At 46.6% G+C, this 21719-nt stretch overlaps 1 protein-coding gene across 1 annotated transcript; it reads right to left on the bottom strand.

The window, feature by feature from the left end:
• Nucleotides 1-993: 993 nt before the first annotated feature.
• Nucleotides 994-19769, bottom strand: BMP15 (bone morphogenetic protein 15). The gene is made up of 2 exons (XM_044268556.1): nt 19460-19769; nt 994-1802 (listed from the first exon to the last, which is right to left on the bottom strand). Exons 1-2 carry the CDS (start codon nt 19767-19769, stop codon nt 994-996), a joined length of 1119 nt encoding a protein of 372 aa, XP_044124491.1.
• Nucleotides 19770-21719: the final 1950 nt, after the last annotated feature.

The following is a 21719-nucleotide window of genomic DNA, read 5'->3' as shown; positions in this document are numbered from 1 at the left end:
ACAAAGCTGCAGGCTTTATGAATCCAGCCCACCCCCTCCACTCTGACATCACAATCTTCCTTTAACTCCAGTCGGCTGGTTAAGTAATGTCATTCTGCTAAATCAACTGTCAGCATTTGTGCATTGAATGCTGTGCAGTGGGCATCGGCTTCATTATACTTTGTGTGCATGCACCGAGCCGGCCAGAGTTAAAGGAGGATCGAGACGTCGCAGTGGATGGGGCAGGCTGGATTGAGCAAGTGAAGGTATGGGGAGCAAGTAAAGAGGAGGGTTTGGGTAACAACAGAAGGCACGCATGGGCTCCTATAACAGTTATACACTCCCCGATGGGCACCTTGATTCATATGCAAATGCTCTCTCAAAGTATGGCTGGCTTAATTTTTCCATCACATTAAACAATGTCTGTATCCATGGTTGCGACCACCCTGCTATCCAGCAGCAGTGGCCATGCTTGCACACTATAGGAAAAAGCACTAGCCTAGTCGTGCTCCCACGATCCCGGCACTTTTTGTTACAGTGTGCAAGAACGACCACCACTGATGGATTGCAGGGTGGTCATAACCATGGAAACAAGCAAATGTGCTGGAAAAATTAATCCAGCCAGCAAAGGAAGCAACATGGATAACAGTACATTAGTAAATGGCTTGTATTAACTTTTCTCCATTTGCTGAAATGAGCCAACCCCTTTAAGTCTGATTATATTTTGTGATGGCAGATACTAAATATATTTTAGGGAATTCTATACATCTTAAACCACTAAAATCTATACATAGAATTACAAAAGTGAAGTTTTATTTTCAGTTTGGGGTGGGAGAAGAATAAAGTTACACAACCATAGAAAAAGACCTGCTCATAAGTCACATCATATAAACCTTGACTCATTAAATAACACACACACACGTATTTACACATGAATTTTCAAGTAGGCTAATAATGTAGCTTTATAAAGTGCTTTCTTTTCTTTTGCTTTCTTAACTGACAGCCCCTGTTCTTTTACCGACAGGTGCATGATTCTGCAATCATATTTTCATATTCTTTATAAAGGATATTTCCTCCAGGTTCAATCATAAGGACACTGATTGGCCCATACGAGTAAGGGACACAAGAAGGACGTGGTACATTTGCATCAACCACCTGATTAATAAAGTTCTGAATAATGGCATGGTTTGGTGAATTATACCCTGAATGTAAGAGTCTGGGGCAATCACCCTTGCAGTAGCCAGGATTGTACCTGTGTGGTGCAATAATCCAGTGATCCCATCCTAGTTGATGAAAACTAACCCAGAATGGATGTAGAGAGCAATGACTCTTAAGCTGTTCACTTTGGTTGGAAATTTTTGGAAGCTTGATGCCAAAAGTCCCCACTTGACGTGGTTTCCTTCTCAACACATGTGGCACAGCTTTTTCTGAAAATGCAGTTAAAATCTTCTCTGTGGAATGATTATTGAATTGTGGATTAAAGTAGATGAGTAAGAAAGGAATGTGGGAGGCTGAAACAGCCAGCGATCTTGTATTACGCATGCCAATACACCGACATATGAGTTGGACATGTAAACTTCGGTTTGCATCCGCAAGTAGAGATTTGATTTGGGAAGTGATATCTGTCTCAGCCCACACCAACATTCCAGGTGGAACTCTTGTCTTATAGAATAGACCATCACTTGGCAGAAGATCCACCTTACATGTGTAGTAAGTTTCTCCAAAATACATTGTCTGGGGAAACATCACAGTTACCTTTACCAGCTCCTCTGTTTTCATGCTCTGTAGAATAAATTTAAGATTTTGCATCCTCCATTTCTTTTCTGCAAAAAATAAATAAATTATATCCAAGTCATATATAAATTTATACATAAGTCACAAGATCAAATCATATAACTTGTCAGCCAGTAAAATCTATATGACTACAGACATAGGGATGATAACGGCAGGGTGCTCAATTGCTAATCATTAACTCTTATTTAAATAGTTTTTCTAGTACTATCCTCAGGAAAGTAGACAAAAGTGTTTGTAGAGCATCACCCATGGACATAAATAGCCACACCGGTAATGCAACAGCCGAGCCATGACCACAGATCCTCAGTAGTCTACCATATAGCAAATGGAGAGGTAGCAGCAGCATCTCCAGGGAATCCTTTATTGGACGGACTTTACAGAAAGTGTGCCAAAAAAATCAAGCAGGCTTGACAAAGGCTGGGATACAGCCGAAACGTTTCTGCTTGATTTTATGGTCTATAAAGTCCATCCAATAAAGGATTCACTGGAGATGCTGCCGCTACCTCTCTTCATTTGCCATCATCAGGATAGGTCATCAATGAGATCGGTGGGGGTCCAACTCCCAGGACCCGTGCCGATCAGCTGTTTGAAGAGACCACAGCACTCCAGTGAGCGTTGTGGCCTCCTTGTTTACAAAGTACAGCATCATCCATTTTATAGAGGTTATTCACTTGAATAGACTGAGCTGCGCCTAGGCCATGTGATATCACTTTCATCACTGACATGGCCAAGGCAAAACTCAGTCCTATTCACAGAGTGCCACAGCCACTTTATACAGCTGATCAATGGGGGTCTGACTCCCAGTATCCTGAGGATAGGTCATCAATATGATAATCCTAGAAAAAAAATACAATGGACTGAATGAAATGCTATCATATTTACCCCTCCTTTAAGGCCTCTTGCACACGAATGTTGTGTGCCCATGGCAATATTGCATCCCGCATATGGCGGGTCCGCAATACACGGCACCAGCCCGTGTGCACTCCGCATTCACTTGAACGGTAGCGTGGATCGGAACCCCACGGAAGCACTATGGAGTTTTTCCGTGGTGCTTCTGCACCGCAATAAAAATAGAACTTGTTCTATTTTTTGCGATGTGGACGGATCACGGACCCATTCAAGTCAATTTTAATGTATGCTCACTAGTGTTGAGTGAGCATGCTCGGCCGAATACCAGTTCGGCTCGGCGAATACCAGTTCGGCTCGAGCATCGCTATGCTATGCTCGAATCTCCTCCCCGCACGTTTTGCGGCTGCCAAGGAGACAATAAACGTGCAGGTAAGTACTGCCCTCACTGTAATGCCAGTAGCCATGTTGGCTACTGGCATTACAGTGATTGGCTGGCCGGAACGCGCCATCGGGTGCCGATGACGTGTGTTCGGCTCATTCGAAGTGAGGGAGAGCTGAGCATAGGAAGGGAAAGAGGGTGTAGGGAGTGTAATTTTTCTACAAAAATGTTTCTTAGACCCAAAAGTCCTTGTAAGGACTATTGTGTGAGACAGCAGCAATATATGTTTGTAGCGCAACCTGTGCTAAAGTGCTCAGTGTTAGGGAGAGCTGTGCATAGGAAGGGACAGACAGTGTAGGGAGTGTGATCGGAAGATTTTAAAACTTTTCAGAGACCCGAAAGTCCTTTTAAGAACTATTGTGTGTGACAGCAGCAATATATATTTTTAGCGCATCCTGCGCCAAATACCATGTTTTAGACCACTGCGGACAGTTAAATTATTTGGGCTACATCTCCTGTGTAAATTGTGTGCATCCCTAAAATAGCAATAGCAGTGAACTCCAGTGCACTTTTTCCGTAGACTGTGTCCCCAGCGGACAGTTAAATTATCTACACCACATCTCCTGTTTAAAGTGTGAGCAACCCTAAAATATCAGTGACATCCAGTACACTTTTTCCGTAGAGACTGCGAACTGTGACATTACCTGTGGTACATGTCCTGTATAACGTTTCCTCATCACAAATACCTTTGTAAATTTTTTGGCACATACACTTCCAAATCCTACGCTACTGTACGTGTGACATACTTTCAAGCATATATCACATTTAAAATAAAGAAGGCGAGCAGCAGGGCAACATGACACCCCGCAAGCACCCTCACCCTGATGTGCGTCCTAGTGTCAAAAGGAGGGAAACATTTTGGAAGATGGTTAAGGAGTACATAGACCATGTCAGCGTCCTCAATGATCCCTCAGTGTCTCACAACTACTAGGTGTACAAGCTGGACACGTGACACAAACTGGCGCACTACACTTTGGAGGTGCTGGCCTGCCCTGCCGCCAGCGTTTTGTCGGAGCAGGAATTTAGTGCTGCTGGTGGCATTATAACAGATAAGCATATCTGTCTGTCAACTGAAAATGCTGACAGGTTGACTCATAAAAATGAACAAGGCCTGGATTAACCATGACTTCGACTCCACCAGAGGAAAGCGGCTGAACATAAAGGCACATTAACTGTGTTGTTTATAATGTACTAAACACACTGTATTCCCATGCACCCCTTCCACAAAAAAGGGTATATGGTTGAATCTTCCTTTTCTCATCCTCCTCTTCCATCATATCAAGATGCTTATTCGTCACATACAATGCCTTCACATATATGCCCTTCACATATAAAGTTTTACAGGTCAGCTCAGGTGCAGGCTCACACCTAAAATCTTTTACAGGGTCAGCTCACCAGCAGGCCCTCACCTAAATATACCCAATAGGTAATTTGCGTGAATACTGCCTTGCTTGAATGTGGTAGCCATAGCTGTTTCTCAGGCTCCCTCTCTATAATCGAACCACGATTCCCCCATTACCCATGATGTACATGGTTTGGGCTGAAAATAACATTGCAAGTTCATAGGGCAGACATCCGAATGGATCGTCGCCATCACGGGGACGTGCGATCCTCCCCAGGTTATCTAGAGTCATTAAAAGCGGCAGCAGGCTGTCGCCCATAATGTTTTAGATGGTCAGATCAGCAGGCCCTTGCTCCAAATGTTTTTGAGGCTCACCAGCAGGCCATCAATCATAATATTTCAAGGCTGTGTATGATGCCCTCCTTTATGTGTAACAAAGGGTGTATTGTAGTGCCAGTTCCTTGTAATTTTTTGGCAGACCTTTAACTTAGTGCATAGGCTTTATGAGTGTAGGAGGAGTCCCACTACCTGAACAATTGTACCACAATGTGAATGAGGCCCTCTTTTATGTGATATACAGGTTGTGCCTCTTCCTTGTAATTTTTGGCAGCACTTGCACTTTATATACAAGTAAATATACAGGAAAGAATGTTTCCTATAAATTTTTCCTCTAAACTTTTTTTTATTTTTTTCCTTCGGTTTTGTGCGTATTACTGTCAGTCTGTAAAAGTGGCAACATAGTTCCCAGCAGTGACCTGCGAGTAAAAGATGCATCCAGACATCCTTCCCATGCTGTTCCAGAACCATTTCGGTGGCGTTTCCATCAATTTGACATTTACCTATGAACCAGGCACCATCCCCTCTTCAGAGCAGGGGATACTTGATTTAATGCTCGGGTTCTCCCATTGACTTCCATTATACTCAGGTGCCTGAACGTCCCAATGTGTTCGGCCCGAGCCCCCGAGCACTACGGTGCTCGACAACACTAGGTTTTTAGTGAAGTTTTTGGCAGTGTTCTTTGCTGGAAAAATGCCAACTCCAGATATTAGCTGAAGGTCTATAGGAAATGGGAAACACAGGGCACAGAAGGATTTCTTTGCTACTGTTGTAACTCAATGTTTTTCAGGCATTCTCACATCACCTTAAAACACCAAAACACTATGGGGAAAAAAAATTAACAATTTAGTGAATTTAACAATGACTTAATAGGATGGAAGAATTTCCTCTACTAACACCTAACCTGTTCCCCTTAAATAATCACACCGACACGGACATGCTTTGGTGAAAATTACCATGACAGATAAACTTTATTATTCCACACATTATAAGCAACATCTTATACCATATAACATGAATAATAATAATAATAACAACAACAACAGGCACTGACGCATCCTTCAACGTTATCACCTACTGCACCGTAACAATCATCCTGGAGGGCAACCCAAACAAGCGGTATCCTCCTTAACCTTCTCACCTCATACTTCAAACTTACGCTTGGCCCCACTCACCGACCCAAAGGCACCAAATCGTTGAAGTATACAAGTATCTCCCCCTGTAGGCCTTTTAGCCCAAACAGGAGCCCCATCCTCGGCATTAACAAACCACATGAGATGCAGGCTCCAACCTGTCATGCATCTCTTAACAATTGTAATGCTCCCCAGGATCCCATATCAAGCAGCCACCAAAAGGCCACCGGTGACGCCTCACCTGTGGGCATTCCGCCACACCTTAAAGGGCTGTCTCCAAACCTTCCTGAATACCCAATGCCCACATGTCAATGCCTACATCATTAAGGTGCACACCATCTGCTCACAAGAATTGAGGCCTCCAATTCCCGATGACGTACCACTAAACCACCTTGCCTGCGAACAAAATGCCCTACCTCTTTATTCAACTTAGCCCGGGCTTTATTGATACAGTCCACCGACCTGGCCAACTGCCAACAATGTCTCACAACCACCTCCAACCATACAACCAACAAATCCGGAAATTCCGACAATAAGCGCAGCACATCCAACTTAATATCCCGAATTACATCCCGAGATCACCGCACCCCCAGGTCGTTGCCACCAACATGGAGCACTAATGTATCAGATGGCCGATCTAAAGTGGCATACATATGAATTTCAGGCAAAACCCGCCTCCAAAGGAGACCAATCCACCGGATTAGCAGCTCTTCTGTCGGGAAACCCAATTGGCGTCTGTTCCGACTAACATCAGCTCGTAAGGCCCCCTAATGGACGTACGAGTGCCCGAAAATCCATGCCAGACAAGGCGCCACCCCTTGAAACAAAAAATAAACAGAGTTGCACCATAACCACAAACGCCAAGTCGATCCTCGCTCTCAGCAACCCCTCCCAACAACCTTTCATAAAAGATGAGGCCGAATATAAGATTGAAAACAATCCGACTCCCAGCGCCCAATACGCTTTATAACCTCTTCCTCCAGCCCCCACCTGGCTGCCTCAGTTGCTGCTCCTATCCGAAATGAATGTGATACATAGTCAGTAGCAGGCAAACCCGCAGCCAACAAGCATTTTCTAAAAACAGATATGAATTGAAAGCAAGACAACCGCAAACCGTCCTGGTGAACAATGCACCCGCTCTTTCGGGCTGCACGCCCAAAAATTCCTCACAACGGCCTAAGCCACAAAACCACACCTTTTCCTTCCTGATCAGTTTTAGACTTGCGTACTACACACCGCAAACCACCTTCCCACAACCTTACATCCTCCCGCAACAAACACCACCACCAGTGCGACTTGCTGCTGCCAATTCCGAAAGGCTCCGAAAAAGGCTAGTGAAAAAACGCAGCTCTAAACAAAAGCACTTCAAATTCGGACACACAAACAGACCCTGCCCTCTCCCACAACATCTGCAGCACCGCAAAAGAAACTGGCCTTCGAGTGTCCCTCCACGACGATAACCCTTTAACGCCTGCCGAACCACAAAACACTTAGACACATCAGCCAGTCCCCGTAGTCGCAACCAAAAAGCCACCGCCGCTACCCTCTTTGACGCAACGAGAAAGACAAACCCGCAGCATAAAACGTACTCACCCAAAAACCAATAACATCCAAAAATCATCAACCGAACTGCAACCACCTACCCGCTCTATCAACTCCTCCCACAAAGACCACACCGAGGAGTAGGCCAACCACGTACCTGTACTAAGCGACTGTCTAATCAGGTCTGCTGACACTCCAAGGCCACGCCCCAGAGCCACTGGGGACAGGGCAACCCCTGGACTTCGGCACCCGGCGCCAAGCTGCGGAAGCGATGCCTCTGAAAACGAGAAAGGGAATCAGCCAGTGAGATATCTACTCCCGGGACATGCACCGCAACAAAACATGCATTCAACCGCAAACCCCTCAACACTAGATGCCTGAGTAAATTCAACACCATAACTCAGTAGCCAAAACAACAGGGAAAAGTTCTAACAATACCAAGTTGCTAAGGAAGCCAGCCCGTTTCCAATCCACCAGCCATGCTTCCCCACTCGATTGCCCCAGACAAAAAACAGCATATCCACACGAACCTGCCGCATCCGAAAACAATTCCAAATCCACACTACTAAATCGCCGCCTCCATCCACATAGACCGCCCATTGTACTTCCCAAGAAAAGTCTCCCACACCGCCAAGTCCTCCTTTACTGCAGCCGGTAACCGCAAGTAATGAAACGGGGCAGTAACCCCCGCTGTAACCAGCGCCAAACGACGACAAAAAAAAAGTCCCATCGGCAAAATACGACAAGCGAAATTCAATTTGACCAAGACCGATTGAACCCGCTTGAGCTGGACCTTCTTAGCCCTCTGTAGGAAGACAAACTCATTTAACAAATCAGACACCTTGTTGTCCGGCAACCAATATTCCATTGCCACACTTGTCAATCTCAATCCCCAAAAACTTTATGACCGTGGAAGGCCCCTCCGTTTTTCCCTCCGCTAAAGGGATCCCAAACCTCGCCGACACTCGCTCCATCGTATGCAACAAAACGGCACACACCGTGGATTCGGCCGGACCCAAGAACAAAAAATCGTCCAGATAATGCAAAACCGAATTCCATCCCGCCTCTTGTTTCACCACCCATTTCAGAAAAGAACTAAACGATTCAAACAATGAACAAGAAATCGTGCAGCCCATCGGCAAACAACAATCAACGTAGAAACAACCTTCCCATTAAAAACAAAGTAAATGCAAACTATCCGGGTGGATGGGCAACAACCGAAAAGCAGCCTCAATATCCGTTTTAGCAAGCAGGGCACCTTGCCCGAAACGCCAAACCCACCGCACCGCCGCATCAAAAGATGTGTACGAAACGGAGCACAACTCATCAGCTATACCATCATTTCCCGACCCCCCTTGCGGATAGGACAAATGATGAATAAGCCTAAACTTATTGGGCTTCTTCTGAGGTACCAAACCCAACTGGGACACCCACAAATCCAGCAAGGGACACTCAGTAAAGGGGCCTACAACCCTACCAGCCGCCACCTCCTTCTCAATCTTATCCCTCACAACACCCAGATGGCGCAACGCTGAGGACAAATTCCAGGACGACATACTCGACCCAACTAAACTACACGGAATAACGGAACCCCCAGTAAACCCCGCCAACAACTGAGCTACCTCCCTATTTGGATACCTCCTTAAATAGGGCTTCATCTCTTCCACCCTCACCGACGTCACCCCTCTTCTGCGTAACCTCGGGTCCCTTACCCTTCCTTCGCCTGAAACACAGCGACAAACTATGGGCGCCACCGCAACCAAAGCACTCATGCTTGTACCGGCAATCAGACAAGAACCTGCCATATCCTTAGTTATTCCTGCAATACCCCTTCTATTCTCCCCTTGAAATTCCAAGGCCGAGGGACCCCCAGCTGATCCACGAAAGGGCTGAGAACCACCCTTAGGCGCCGCCATCAACCGCATCCAAGGACTAATGTCCTTGTGATCCCACCGTATGCTAGGCCTGACCGCCTTCCGCTGCCGGAACTGCTCGTCATACCTAAGGAAGCAACGAAAAAAATTCTACATATTCATCCTTCCATATCTTATCCTTAATCTCCTGTTTCAAGTGAGCCCCCAGCGGTCCCTCAAAACACACATATTTCCCCTTTTGCTGCGTCTGCCAACCGAACACCATCCCCCACGTCACCTCTAACCCCAGCCACCACTCCCGATCCTGAGGCCTGCAAACCGGCAGCGACAACACTCTCACCAGCCCCAACTAAACCCCGTACCATCCCCTGTTCCAGCGCCCCCAACGATTGCACAGGCGCCCAAACTGACGCCGGGGATGCAGGTGCTCCGGTTCCCAACCACAACAGCAATGACAGCATACCAGACAAAACCTCCCGCGCCAAAACTTCAGAACCCCCCCCCCACTATGCTGTACAGAAGCCCCATCCCCCCCAACAGGAATCTGACATGACGTCCTCTCACTTGGCCATCCCAGGATGGATCCTCCGGCAGCCGCAGGTCCTCTCTCAGGCGTCACCACTGGCGTGTCCGATCTGTATGGCACGGCGTCTTCCAGCAACTAAATGTCCCTTCGGCCTGCCGCTGCATCCTCTCCTGCATCCACTTCGCACTCCTCCAGCTGTGATGCCTCCCCCTCCTGCTGCTGACGAGGGGGGAGGGTAACCGTCCTCATCACTGCCATGGGGGCCTCATCACATGGCCGCAGTCTCCCCATCATTCCTGCCCCTACCGGACCAGACTCCACAGCCGTTGCAAGCCGTATCCTCATGCCACAGATCAGGGGGCGGAGCCACAGTATCTGCTCCTGTAACCGAAAGGGTGCAGTGTCGCCGACCTACCGCTAGGGGCCACAATGCTCTCTCGTCTGCACCAGCTACACCGCGCTTCCTGGACCTCCTGCTCTGAAGCAGCCGGCCAGAATCCACTTGCCGCAGCGCAGGAGACGCCACTACCTCCCCAGCCGGAAGGCCCAAGCTAGCAGGCAGCCCGGCCGCACTGCCTCCACGCGCCTTAGGTAAGACCCTCCTGGCTCGCTCCCTGCGGGGATACAGCCGCACGCAAATGCTCCCCCCCCCCACCCGCAGCAAGGGAGACGGGCCTGGGACGAGCCCGACTCTCTCCCGCCGGCCTGCCAGACGATACTGGATTCCTATCGCTGTGCCTGAGTGTCTGTCTGGAAAAGGACACCTCAGACCGCAGAGGAGAGTCCCTGGCAAGGCTCCTAAGGCGTCAGCGGACCTGTGGGGGTAGATTCGGGGCTCAAGCGCTCAGGGGGAACGGATCTCCTAGCCCTGCTAGTAAGAGCAGCCATAACAGGTGGAGAGGGGGGATTCAGAGCAGACTGAATGGTCTTCTGAAGTAACTCTGCAGCACACCAGACCTGCAGGGTATTGCGATAGTGAGGTCACGGTTATGGGCAATCGAGGGTTACTCACTTTTTAGAGGAGAACCCTGGGCAGGCATGCGGCAGTGAAGGAGAGGTAGACACAAGTTCCTCTGGGGCACACTCTGGGCCTGATGGTGGATGAGGTGCCCTGGATGTTGCAGGTATTTTGAGTGCCTGAGGCAAGGTCCCTTTAAGGATCGTGACGCCAGTGCCTGTAACGGTGGCACACCGATTTATAGTAGTAGTAATAGAGTACACAGATGGTATGGTAAACCAAACTTTGTACAGACAGTTGATAATGATGTAGTCCCTTATATCACAAATGCCACAGCAGGTTTACTTCACAATATGGCAGGTATGAATCTTGCAAGATACTTGGAGGGTAAACAGTTAATGTTTCGCAGAACTATGTTGCACTATCCCCTCAGCTATTCTAGCTGGCTGGATCCCAAGGCCTGGATGCCCAGATGCTGGCTTTAATCCTTGGTATTAAATCTTCCTCCAGTATTGACCCTTGCTTTTATTTTATAGTACCTCTGCCTCAGCTTACTTCTCTGAGCTGGTTGTATTATTCCTGTTGTGACGGATGCTGCAGGTTTCTCCCAGGAGGTCAATTCCTACTACTGGGGTTACTTCATCTGTGCTAGCTGGATTTACTGGTCTCCAGGCAGGCTGTACTCCTTTTCTAGCCTCCTGGTGCAACTAGAAACCTGGACTATCCAGCTGCATGTCAGGAGCAGGCCCTCAGCATATTTCTGGCTGGTGCCTTCTCACTTCTGTCTCCACAGACTCCTGACTATGACATAACTCCTCCCTGTCTGGGCCTGGACATTTATACTAGGGGCTCCCTATCTCCCTCTAGTGTCTAGGATGTCTAACTACACCCAAATAGGCCTGCTATGCATGTAACAGGGAAAACACCACATGTAATAACACATAGAAAAATACATTAAATGCATAGACAAATATAATATCACTGTCCCTTGTGAGCAGAAGTAACACGTGACCCAATTCACCCTTGTGTAGTGCCCACCCCTACCTAGTGGGACACTACAACTCTGCCCCGTGTACCTCAACAGCAGCCCTAACCACCGCTAGCCGCTCATCCAGCGAGGCCATGACACCACACAAACACGCTGGCTCTAAACTGGCAACTGCCCAAAACCCCTCCCTCTATATCTTATATACAGCCTGCCAACCTACCAACTCCACCCTGTCCTTAGTTCAAACCAACCCCTTACAATACCATATCCCAGCCACATTAACCCCATACTAGCCTACAGTCTTCCCCCTAAGTCAGTCCGCACTACGCTATATCTGCGCCTCGCTCCGTTGCTATTATTCTGGTTATATATAAAAGAAAGGCAGCACAAAAATGTTAAAAACAGCAAAAACAAATAAATCTCAGGCCTCGGTCACATTTCCATTTTTCACCGATGTGCTTGCTGCATTTTCTGCTGACAGCAAACATACCCATTGATTTTAACGTGTCTGTTCACACAAAAGTATTTTATTAATGAAACATGCACTACTTTGGACAATGATGCGAACCAAACATGCCCCGCTGTGTTTGATCTCTTTTTCACTGACTGGTAGGAGATGCTCTGGGACAGAAGGCAAAAAACGGACACAGGGACCAAATACAGATCCTTCACGAGCATCTTCACTGATGGAACATGGACTGATTTTTTTCATGGATATCAGACATGGAAATATGAACAAGGCCTTAGGCATCATTCCCATTTCCATGTCCGTTTGACATCCATGAAATAAAAAAATCTGTCCGTGTTTCATCTGTGTAGAATCTATGTGTGGTCCTTGTGTCTGTTTTTTGCCCTGTGTCCCGTAGACACTGCTCAGTTGAAAACGAATTGCCAGAGCATCTCTCATCAGTCGTCATTAAAAAACTTTAAACACGGATGTCATCTGTGTTGTCAATGATATTTCATGAACCCATTGACTTCAATGGGTGCGTTTGGTTCACATCAGGGACCAAAGTATTGCATGTCTGCAAGATTTTTTCCACATCACATAGTAACATAGTAACATAGTACATAAGGCCGAAAAAAGACATTTGTCCATCCAGTTCGGCCTGTCATCCTGCAAGGCCTGATCTAACATGTCTGTGACTGGATAACCCCTTTATGTCACACATCATGCAATAATGACATGTTTATATGTGGTTGAGAATCACTTCTGCAGTTGTAACAAGCATATGTAACAAGGCAACTGTTCACAGCAGTAATTTCAAAAAACGGAACAGCATCTTAATTTCTCATAAAAATGTATTCAAATAAACCTAAACTACCCAATTGGAGTCTCGGCACAACTGTAGCCTGCATCCAAAATGTCCAAAAGGTCGTGAGACAATAGTGTGCTGAGGCTAGATATTTTTTAGCCACAACACTTAGCAGTTGTTGATTGGCTGCACAGCAGCCAATCAACAAGCATCATACTACTTGCCCCAAGAGGCCATCACAGCCATGCCTACTAATGGCATGGCTGCGATTGGCCAGAGCAGCATGTGACCCAGCCTCTATATAAGCTTGAATCACATAGCGCTGCACGTCACTCTGCTGTTACAAGTGTAGGGAGAGGATGCTGCTGGACTTGTGATTTCAGGGAGAGAATAGGAGAGAATCTAACACAGCGATCTACGGACAAATAGTTGTGTGGGTGCAGGGCACAATCGTTTCACCCTGCCCTGAGCTAATTGACAAAAAGAAACCTTTTAGAATTCTGTTAGTTAGGTGGGCGGCGGCGCGGGCGGCCATTTTATGCAAGCTCAGTACACCAGCACTGCATCGGAGCTTTTGGGACATTGCAAATCACAATTTTGGGCAAAAAAAATATTTTATTGAGGCCTAGTCTGGTTCAGGCCATGTGAGATACACCCTTTACAAACTGTCGTTCTATTCTACTATTAAACACCCATTTAGGGCAAGATCCTAAATTAGAAAAATATGAGGAGAGCGTCAAATAAGGGACGTGGCCCAGATCGTGGTGCTGCTGGTGGAGCTCCTTTTGCAGGGAGAGGACGTGATTGATCTGTGCCAGCTACACACACACACACACACACACAAGTGAAACCCCTTCCTCAGGTGCGAGTAGGCGACAAAACCTGCAGCAGTATTTGGTCGTGCCGAATGCTGCTCTACGAATTGTGAGGCCTGAACAAGTACAGGCGATGATAGATTGGGTTGCTGACAGTGGATCCAGTTCCTTCACATTGTCTCCCACCCAGTCTCCTGCTGAAAGACCACAGTTGTCACCTGCAGCTGATGTCCATCAGTCTTTCACCTCACCCCCTTGCAAATCAGCAAAGCAGTCTGAGCCCCAAGTCATGCAGCAGTCTCTTCTGATTTTTGATGACTCTGTTAGCAGGGTTTCCCAGGGCCATCCACCTAGTACTGCCCCAGAAGTGGAAGAGATTGAGTTCACCGATGCCCAACCACTTATTTTTCAAGATGAGTACATAGGAGGACCATCTCAGTACGTCTCGGATGATGACGAAACACAGGTGCCAACTGCGGGGGCTTTCGAAAGTGTGCAGACAGACAAGGAAGTCAGGGGTGAAGACTGGGTGGAAGATGATGTGGAGGACAATGAGGTCCTCGACCCCACATGGAATCAAGGTCATGCGAGTGACCTATGTAGTTCGTAGGAAGAGGCAGTGGTCGCACAGAACCACCAGCACAGCAGAAGAGGGAGCAGGGTGCAAAAGCGGAGCGGCCGTCCTCTAGACAGTACGCCTCCTACTGCCCACCGTAGCAAGGGACCGAGCACACCAAAGCCAGCTCCAAGGAGTTCCCTGGCGTGGCAGTTCTTCAGACAATGTTCTGACGACAAGACACGAGTGGTTTGCACGCTGTGCAATCAGAGCCTGAAGCAAGGCATAAATGTTCTCAACCTGAGCACAACCTGCATGACCAGGAACTTAAGTGCAAAGCACGAGCTGCAGTAGACACCTCAAAAACCAAGAAAGGTCTCTGGCTCCTCCTGCTTCCTCTTCTGCTGCAGTCGCGGCCTCTTCATCCACCTCTGGAGTGACAGTGCCACCTGGCACCCCGCAAACATAGGATATGCCAGCAACACCAACACCTGGGTCACCAAGCATCTCCACAATGTCCCACGGAAGCATTCAGCTCTCCATATCCCAAACACTGGAGAGGAAGAGGCAGTACCCCCCTACCCACCCACGATCCCTAGCACTGAATGCCAGCATTTCTAAATTACTTGATTTTGAAATGCTGTAATTCCGTCTGGTGGAGATGGATAGTCCCACAGAGGACAGCTTTTCGTTGCCTCTGGGCAGCCTGGCACATGAGCGATTACATGCTGCGGTGTCTCCGCAACGACCGCCGAGTTTGCCACATTCTAACTTGCGCTGATTACTGGGTGGCCACGCTGCTGGATCCCCGTTACAAGGACAACGTACAGTTCTTAATTCCATCACTGGAGAGTGATCGCAAGATGCGCGAGTACAAGTGCACGCTGGTAGACGCGCTGCTGGTGGCATTCCCACCTGACAGCGGGGGCACAGTGGAAACACAAGGCGAAGGCAGAGGACTAGGAAGAGGTCGCCAACACAGCTGGGGCACCGCCAGCACCTCAGAAGGCAGGGTTAGCATGGCTGAAATGTGGAAAGCTTTGTTAGCACGCCATAACAACCAGCATCACCAGCTGATATGGAACATCTTAGCAGGAGGCAGCATTTCACCAACATGGTGGAGCTGTATGTGTGCACACACCTACACGTACTCAATGACGGGTCTGCCCCATTCAACTTCTGGGTCTCCAAATTGGGCACATGACCTGAGCTTGCCCTTTTACGCCTTGGAGGTGCTGGCCTGCCCTGCAGCCAGTGTATTATCTGTATGTGTGTTTAGCACGGCAGGGGGCGTCATCACAGACAAGCGCGGCCACCTCCCCACAGCCAATGTGGACAAGCTCACGTTCATGAAAATGAACCAGGCATGGATCCCTCAGGACTTGTCCGTACTTGGTGCAGAATAGACATGTAAACCGGCACCAAGCAGCCATTGTTATAATGCAGCACAATTGCTCCCGTTTGTAATTTGGATATTTCACACCCTTTTGGAGTGTACCTTAATTTTACAAAATTAAATTAAAACCAAAAACATGTGTTGGCTATCTCGTCTTCCTCCACCGCCGCTTCCACCTACTCCGCTACGTCCACCGTCTCCTCAAACTCCTACTCCATGTGGAACTCAACCTCATAAATTTTTTTTTTACGGGTTTTACTTTATATAATTTTACTACTTTGCATTTACAGTTTAGGGTGAAATTCACCAATTTTAGTGTGTATAGTACCACTGCTATACCTAGTAGAGAGGTTAAACAAACAAAAAATTGTCAGTTATATATTGTGGGTGTAATATACCTCTACCTAGTTGACAGCTTAATACATTTCAATAATTTTTCTGTTACATTAGGTTGACATTATACAATTTTAGATGTGAATGAACACCTGCTATGCATAGGTGACAGGGAATAAATTATTCAGTAATTAATGCGCATCACATCCTTTCATTCAATGCTTAAACTTTGAAAAGTTTTCACACTTTTATGCTTTAATAATTTCTCCCATATTTCAACTCTAATTTAAATTTGAAAAAATGAATCCTCCCTTGATGTGGTCTCTCTTTCTCACGCTCCCTCTCTGGCCTGGAACCCTAATTCTCCGCCACCTGTAATCACCATGGTAGACGCATAAAAACACCGAAAGTTGATAGAGCAGATATCAAATTGGATCGTGAACATCACGGGGACGTGCGACATGGTGGGGCAGTAAGTGTGCACATGCCTACACGAACTGATTGACAGGGGTCAGACCCTGCAACTTCTGGGTCTCCAAATTGAGCACATGCGTGAGCTTGTCCTTTACCCCTTGGAGGTGCTGGCCTGCCCTGCAGCCAGTGTATTGTCTGAACGTGTGACTGGAGGGGGTTATCACAGGTTATATTTCCCAATGTTTTGGGGGTGTACCCCAACTTTAAAAATAAAATTTTAAACCAAAAAACTGTGTTGGCTACCTCCTGCTCCTCCACCGCCGCTTTCACCTACACCGCCTCCTCAACCTCCTACTCCATATGGACCTGATCCTCCTAGATCAAAATTATTATTATTTTTTTTTAAGCATTTTATGTTATTTAAAGTCCACATTTGTTTGTAGAGCACTTGTCATGCTCTTAACCACATTTTGATGCCATTTGCAGCCCTCTAGCCCTTTCCATGACATTTTTACAGCCATTTTAGTGCTCAAAAGTTCGGGTCCCCATTGACTTCAATGGGGTTCGGGGTCAAGTTCGGATCCCGAACTCGAACTTTTTTCCAAAGTTCAGACGAACCTGAACATCCAGGTGTCCGTTAAACTCTAATTGAAAGTCATCTGTAAGGCTGAGTTCACACGAGCGTGACAGATTTGGTCCGGATGCGTTCAGGGTGCGTTCAGTTAAACTCGCACCATTTTGCAAGCAAGTTCAGTCAGTTTTGGCTGCAATTGCGTTTAGTTGTTCAGTTTTTTCCGCGCGGGTGCAATGCGTTTTGATGCGTTTTTCACGCGCGTGATAAAAAACTGAAGGTTTACAAACAACATCTCCTAGCAACCATCAGTGAAAAACGCATTGCATCCGCACTTGCTTGCAGATGCAATGCATTAACGCAGCCCCATTCACTTCTATGGAGCCAGGGCTGCGTTAAAAACGCAGAATATAGAGCATGCTGCGATTTTAAAGCATTGCAGAAGTGATGCATGAAAAAAAATGCTCATGTGCACAGCCCCATTGAAATGAATGGGTCAGGATTCAGTGCAGGTGCAATGCGTTCACCTACTGCATTGCACCCGCGCGGAAATCTCGCCTTAGCAGGTTTGTGGCCATGAAACTGGCTGACTTGTTGCATGTCCATTTGGCAGCTTTAAGGCTAGCAATATGCCCCCATTGTAGGAGATGGAAAAAACCCTTTTAAGTCAACTGTGTTGGTTCATATTTGCCCACATTGCTAAGAAATATAGTGTTTTAATATATGCAAATGAGCTTTTAGGAGCAATGGAAGCATTGCTGTTACACCTAGAGGCTCTGCTCTCTCTGCAATTTTCGCACCCTCTCCACTTTGACAGGGCCAGATGGTGTAAACATTATTACACCTATCAATGTGCAGAAGTTGCAGAGGAAATGGAGCCTCTAGTGGAAGGCCAACGTGTACAGCATCATTGTAATTTATGATGCTGTGTAGTGATGGACGAACATCGGCCAGGACTGTTCACAAACCGGGCGTTCGCAGCAGGCACCATTGACTTTAAAGGCAGGCAAACCTGAAAATCCTTCAGGTCATATTTGCAGCCACCAAATACTTGCTAGAAGTGCACAAATAGTCCCACAAAATGGACTGTGACATACCAGAGGGGGATCAATGGCAAAAATTACCACAAAACATGTATTTTAATCAGGCGCCATTTTTATGCGTCTTAAAGGGAAACTCTCAAAAATGTGCCCTGCTGGAGCCTAGATAAATTTGATTTTAGGCCAGGGGAGTACAGGCCCCAAACATTAGGCATTCACCTGACAGAAAAGAATTTTGATGTGGCTGGAAGTACATTAGGCGGTCACTGGACAATATTTTTACTGTTGCTCCTAGGGTGGCCACATGTCCGGTTTTAGGCTGGACAGTCCGGCTTTTAGACCCCCTGTCCTCCGTATGGCTCAGGGCCTGGATGGACACAGGGATGTCCTCCTTTTCAGTAGCTCACGTTCGGACAGCAGCATTGTGGGTCTGAGAGTTCTCCAGCCACCTTTTTTTTGCCCGCTATGGGGCGTGGCTTAACTGAGCACAGGAAAAATAGTGCATGGTTCAAAAGTTTGGGGGCGTGACCGGTGAGGTCTGGCTTTATGGGGTGAAGCCAGTGGCCACCCTAGTTGCTCCTAGAGGCACATTTACATACATTAAAACATCATTTTTCTCAGCAATGCAGGCACATATGAACATGGGACTAACACAAATGCCTTCAGCTGCCAACCATACATGTAACAGGTCAGACAGTTTCAGTCACATACAAATCTGCTGACAGATGCCCTTTAAATATTAAGGGGGAGATTTATCAAAACTGGTGTAAAGGAAAACTGTCTTAGTTACCCCTAGCAACCAGATTCCTCCTTTCAGTTTCAAAAGGAGCACTGAAAAATTAAAGGCGGAATCTGATTGGTTGCTATGGGCAACTAAGCTAGTTTTCCTTTACACCAGTTTTGATAAATCTCCCCCTAAATACATATCTAATTAGTTATCCATTTACATAGATGTCTGTGTTCCAGCTGTATCATACATTAGAATAACTCAAATGTGTCACGGCCTGATCCATGTTACTGTGAAAGCTAGGATAGTCTGATCTGCCAAATAGAGTGGCGAGTTTCTCAGAATGGGCATATGGATCCATGAAATAAAACGGTTAGTAGTATAGCCCCATTGAATTGTATCGGTCCATTTGCTGCTTGTTTTTAAAACTGGACAGCACACAAGAGTATAATGGTTGTGTGAATAAGTCCATAGTCATATATATTTTGCTTACCTTTCAAGTAACAGATTATAAACCAATAACATAAAGCAGAAACAGCAGTGTGAATAAGGCCTTATATAATTTTATCCCAAAAACTCTGTGGCTCTCACCCGCAGTAAAAGGTGCTTGACTGACAGGCCTTACAAGTCTCACTGAAGCTACAGCTGGTCTGCTTGCTTTCGGTCTTCCATCTCCATCCGCTGACTTCTTGTACAGTTCCAGCATAAAGCGTAGGTGCTGTATACTCAGATCATGTTTTGCTGCCATGTGAGTCTTTAAAGGCCTATGGTCCAGTAATGTGCGGATCAGTGGCAGAGAGTGAGACCTCATGATCGCATCTAACCCATCCATGCCTACAGCAGGGGGTGATACAACAACAAGCAGCCAGAAGAGCAACAGGTTTTGAGATGCAGGCAGCATTGCAGTAGTCTATTATGTGGCAGTTTCATGGAAGGGAGAATAGTGCGCAGGTCTTTGCAGGATCATTAAAAGAAGGAAAGTGTCTGGGTGGCAGCATCAACATTTTCTCACCCAGGTGCAGCCATTACTTAAAATGGGAGGAGTATAAAGTAGTTAATGTCCTTATATAATAAGTGTTGCAGATACTTCTGGATTTGAACTCTGCAGCAAGACACGTTTCTGTTCTTTCTAACAAATTAATTTAGAAAGCAGCAGCAGCCACAAACCAATGCAGTCTAGTTAATTGCCTGGGTATAGCAGGGTAAGGAGTGAGGTAGCCTTATCCTGTCTTATATAGAATCAGCCTGCTTTCTGATGAGAACATACAATGAACCTCCCACTTAACCCCTTCAGATCCACACCATGAAAAGTATCCAAAATAAACACAGCGGGTCAGATTTACTAACCCTGTAGATGGTCTAAATTGGTTGATAAATGGTTAGAAACTAAGGGCTGTTTCACACGAGCGGATGCCGTGCATGTCATCCGCTGCATGAATGACAGCCAAGCCCCGCTCCGGACAGCAGAGACATGGAGCAGTAACATGATTGATAATGCTCCGTGCCTCTCTGTGACCTCTTTACTACAAAATCACAGTGAGATAAAGTTGTCACTCTGATTTTGTAGCAAAAAGATCACAGAGAGGCAAAGAGCATTATCAATCATGTTACTGCTCCATGTCTCTGCTGTCCAGAGCGGGGCTTGGCTGTCATTCATACAGCAGATGTCACGCACGGCATCCGCTTATGTGAAACAGCCCTAACACTAGTCTGTCTGTCTTTTTACCACTGAGGGAGAGTTCACATCTCCATTTAATTTCCTGTGCTTTTGATCCATCAGAAGACAAAAAAATGGGGAAAGATTTATCAAAGTGCAAAGAAAAACTGCATTAGATGTCCAAAGCAACCAATCACATTTCACCTTTTATTTTCCAAGGAGGCTCAGAAAAATTAGTGAAGCCTACACAGAGATCAGGTATAATGCATCATTCACACAAAGTCGATTTGCATAAAACTTCGGTCTAATACGAGCGCTCCGTACAGTATTAGAATGTATTGGCTCAGATGAGCCAAAGTTATTACTTCGTGAAGTCTCGCAATAACTTCATAGAATAATTTTTACTGTAAAAAAAAACATTTCCCGAACTCTGGTTCGGTTCCTTCCAAGTGGTACCTTGGAACCGAACCCGAGTTTGGCAAAATGTTTTTATACAGTAAAAATTAATCTATGGAGTTATTACGCGAAGTCACGCGAGACTTCACAAAGTAATAACATGCCTAATTTTGAGCCAAAACCAGGTGTGGCTCTAAACACAGAGCAGATGCAGATCTTTCCCTTATATCTGATGTCTGTGGAGGCTCCAATCCTAGTTTTGGCTCACAATCACTGATGGAGATCACTAACTTAGGGTACTTTCACACTTGCGTTTTTCTTTTCCGGCACAGAGTTCCGTCACAGGGGCTCTATACCGGAAAAGAACTGATCAGGCATATCCCCATGCATTCTGAATGGAGAGTAATCCGTTCAGTTTGCATCAGGATGTCTTCAGTTCAGTCGTTTTGACTGATCAGGCAAAAGAGAAAACCGTAGCATGCTACGGTTTTATCTCCGGCGAAAAAAACTGAAGACTTGCCTGAATGCCGGATCCGACATTTTTTTCCATAGGAATGTATTAGTGCCGGATCCGGCATTCAAAATTCAGTTCAGTTCAGGCAACGGAACTGCCTGCCGGAATCAAGCAACGCAAGTGTGAAAGTACCCTAAGGCCTCTTGCACACGACCGTATGCCCTCCGTGACATACAGTCTGTGAGCGGACCATATGTCCCAGAGTGGCATTGATCGTGCGTACGGGAGCACACAGCATCTTAGATTACAATGATACTGTACATATCGGGCCGCCCGCGGTGCTA

The sequence above is a fragment of the Bufo gargarizans genome, chromosome 9, assembly GCF_014858855.1.
Source record: "Bufo gargarizans isolate SCDJY-AF-19 chromosome 9, ASM1485885v1, whole genome shotgun sequence".
NCBI classification, from domain to species: domain Eukaryota; kingdom Metazoa; phylum Chordata; class Amphibia; order Anura; family Bufonidae; genus Bufo; species Bufo gargarizans.
The sequence above is the reverse complement of the archived record's forward strand: the minus strand, read 5'-3'. Positions and strand labels throughout refer to the sequence as shown.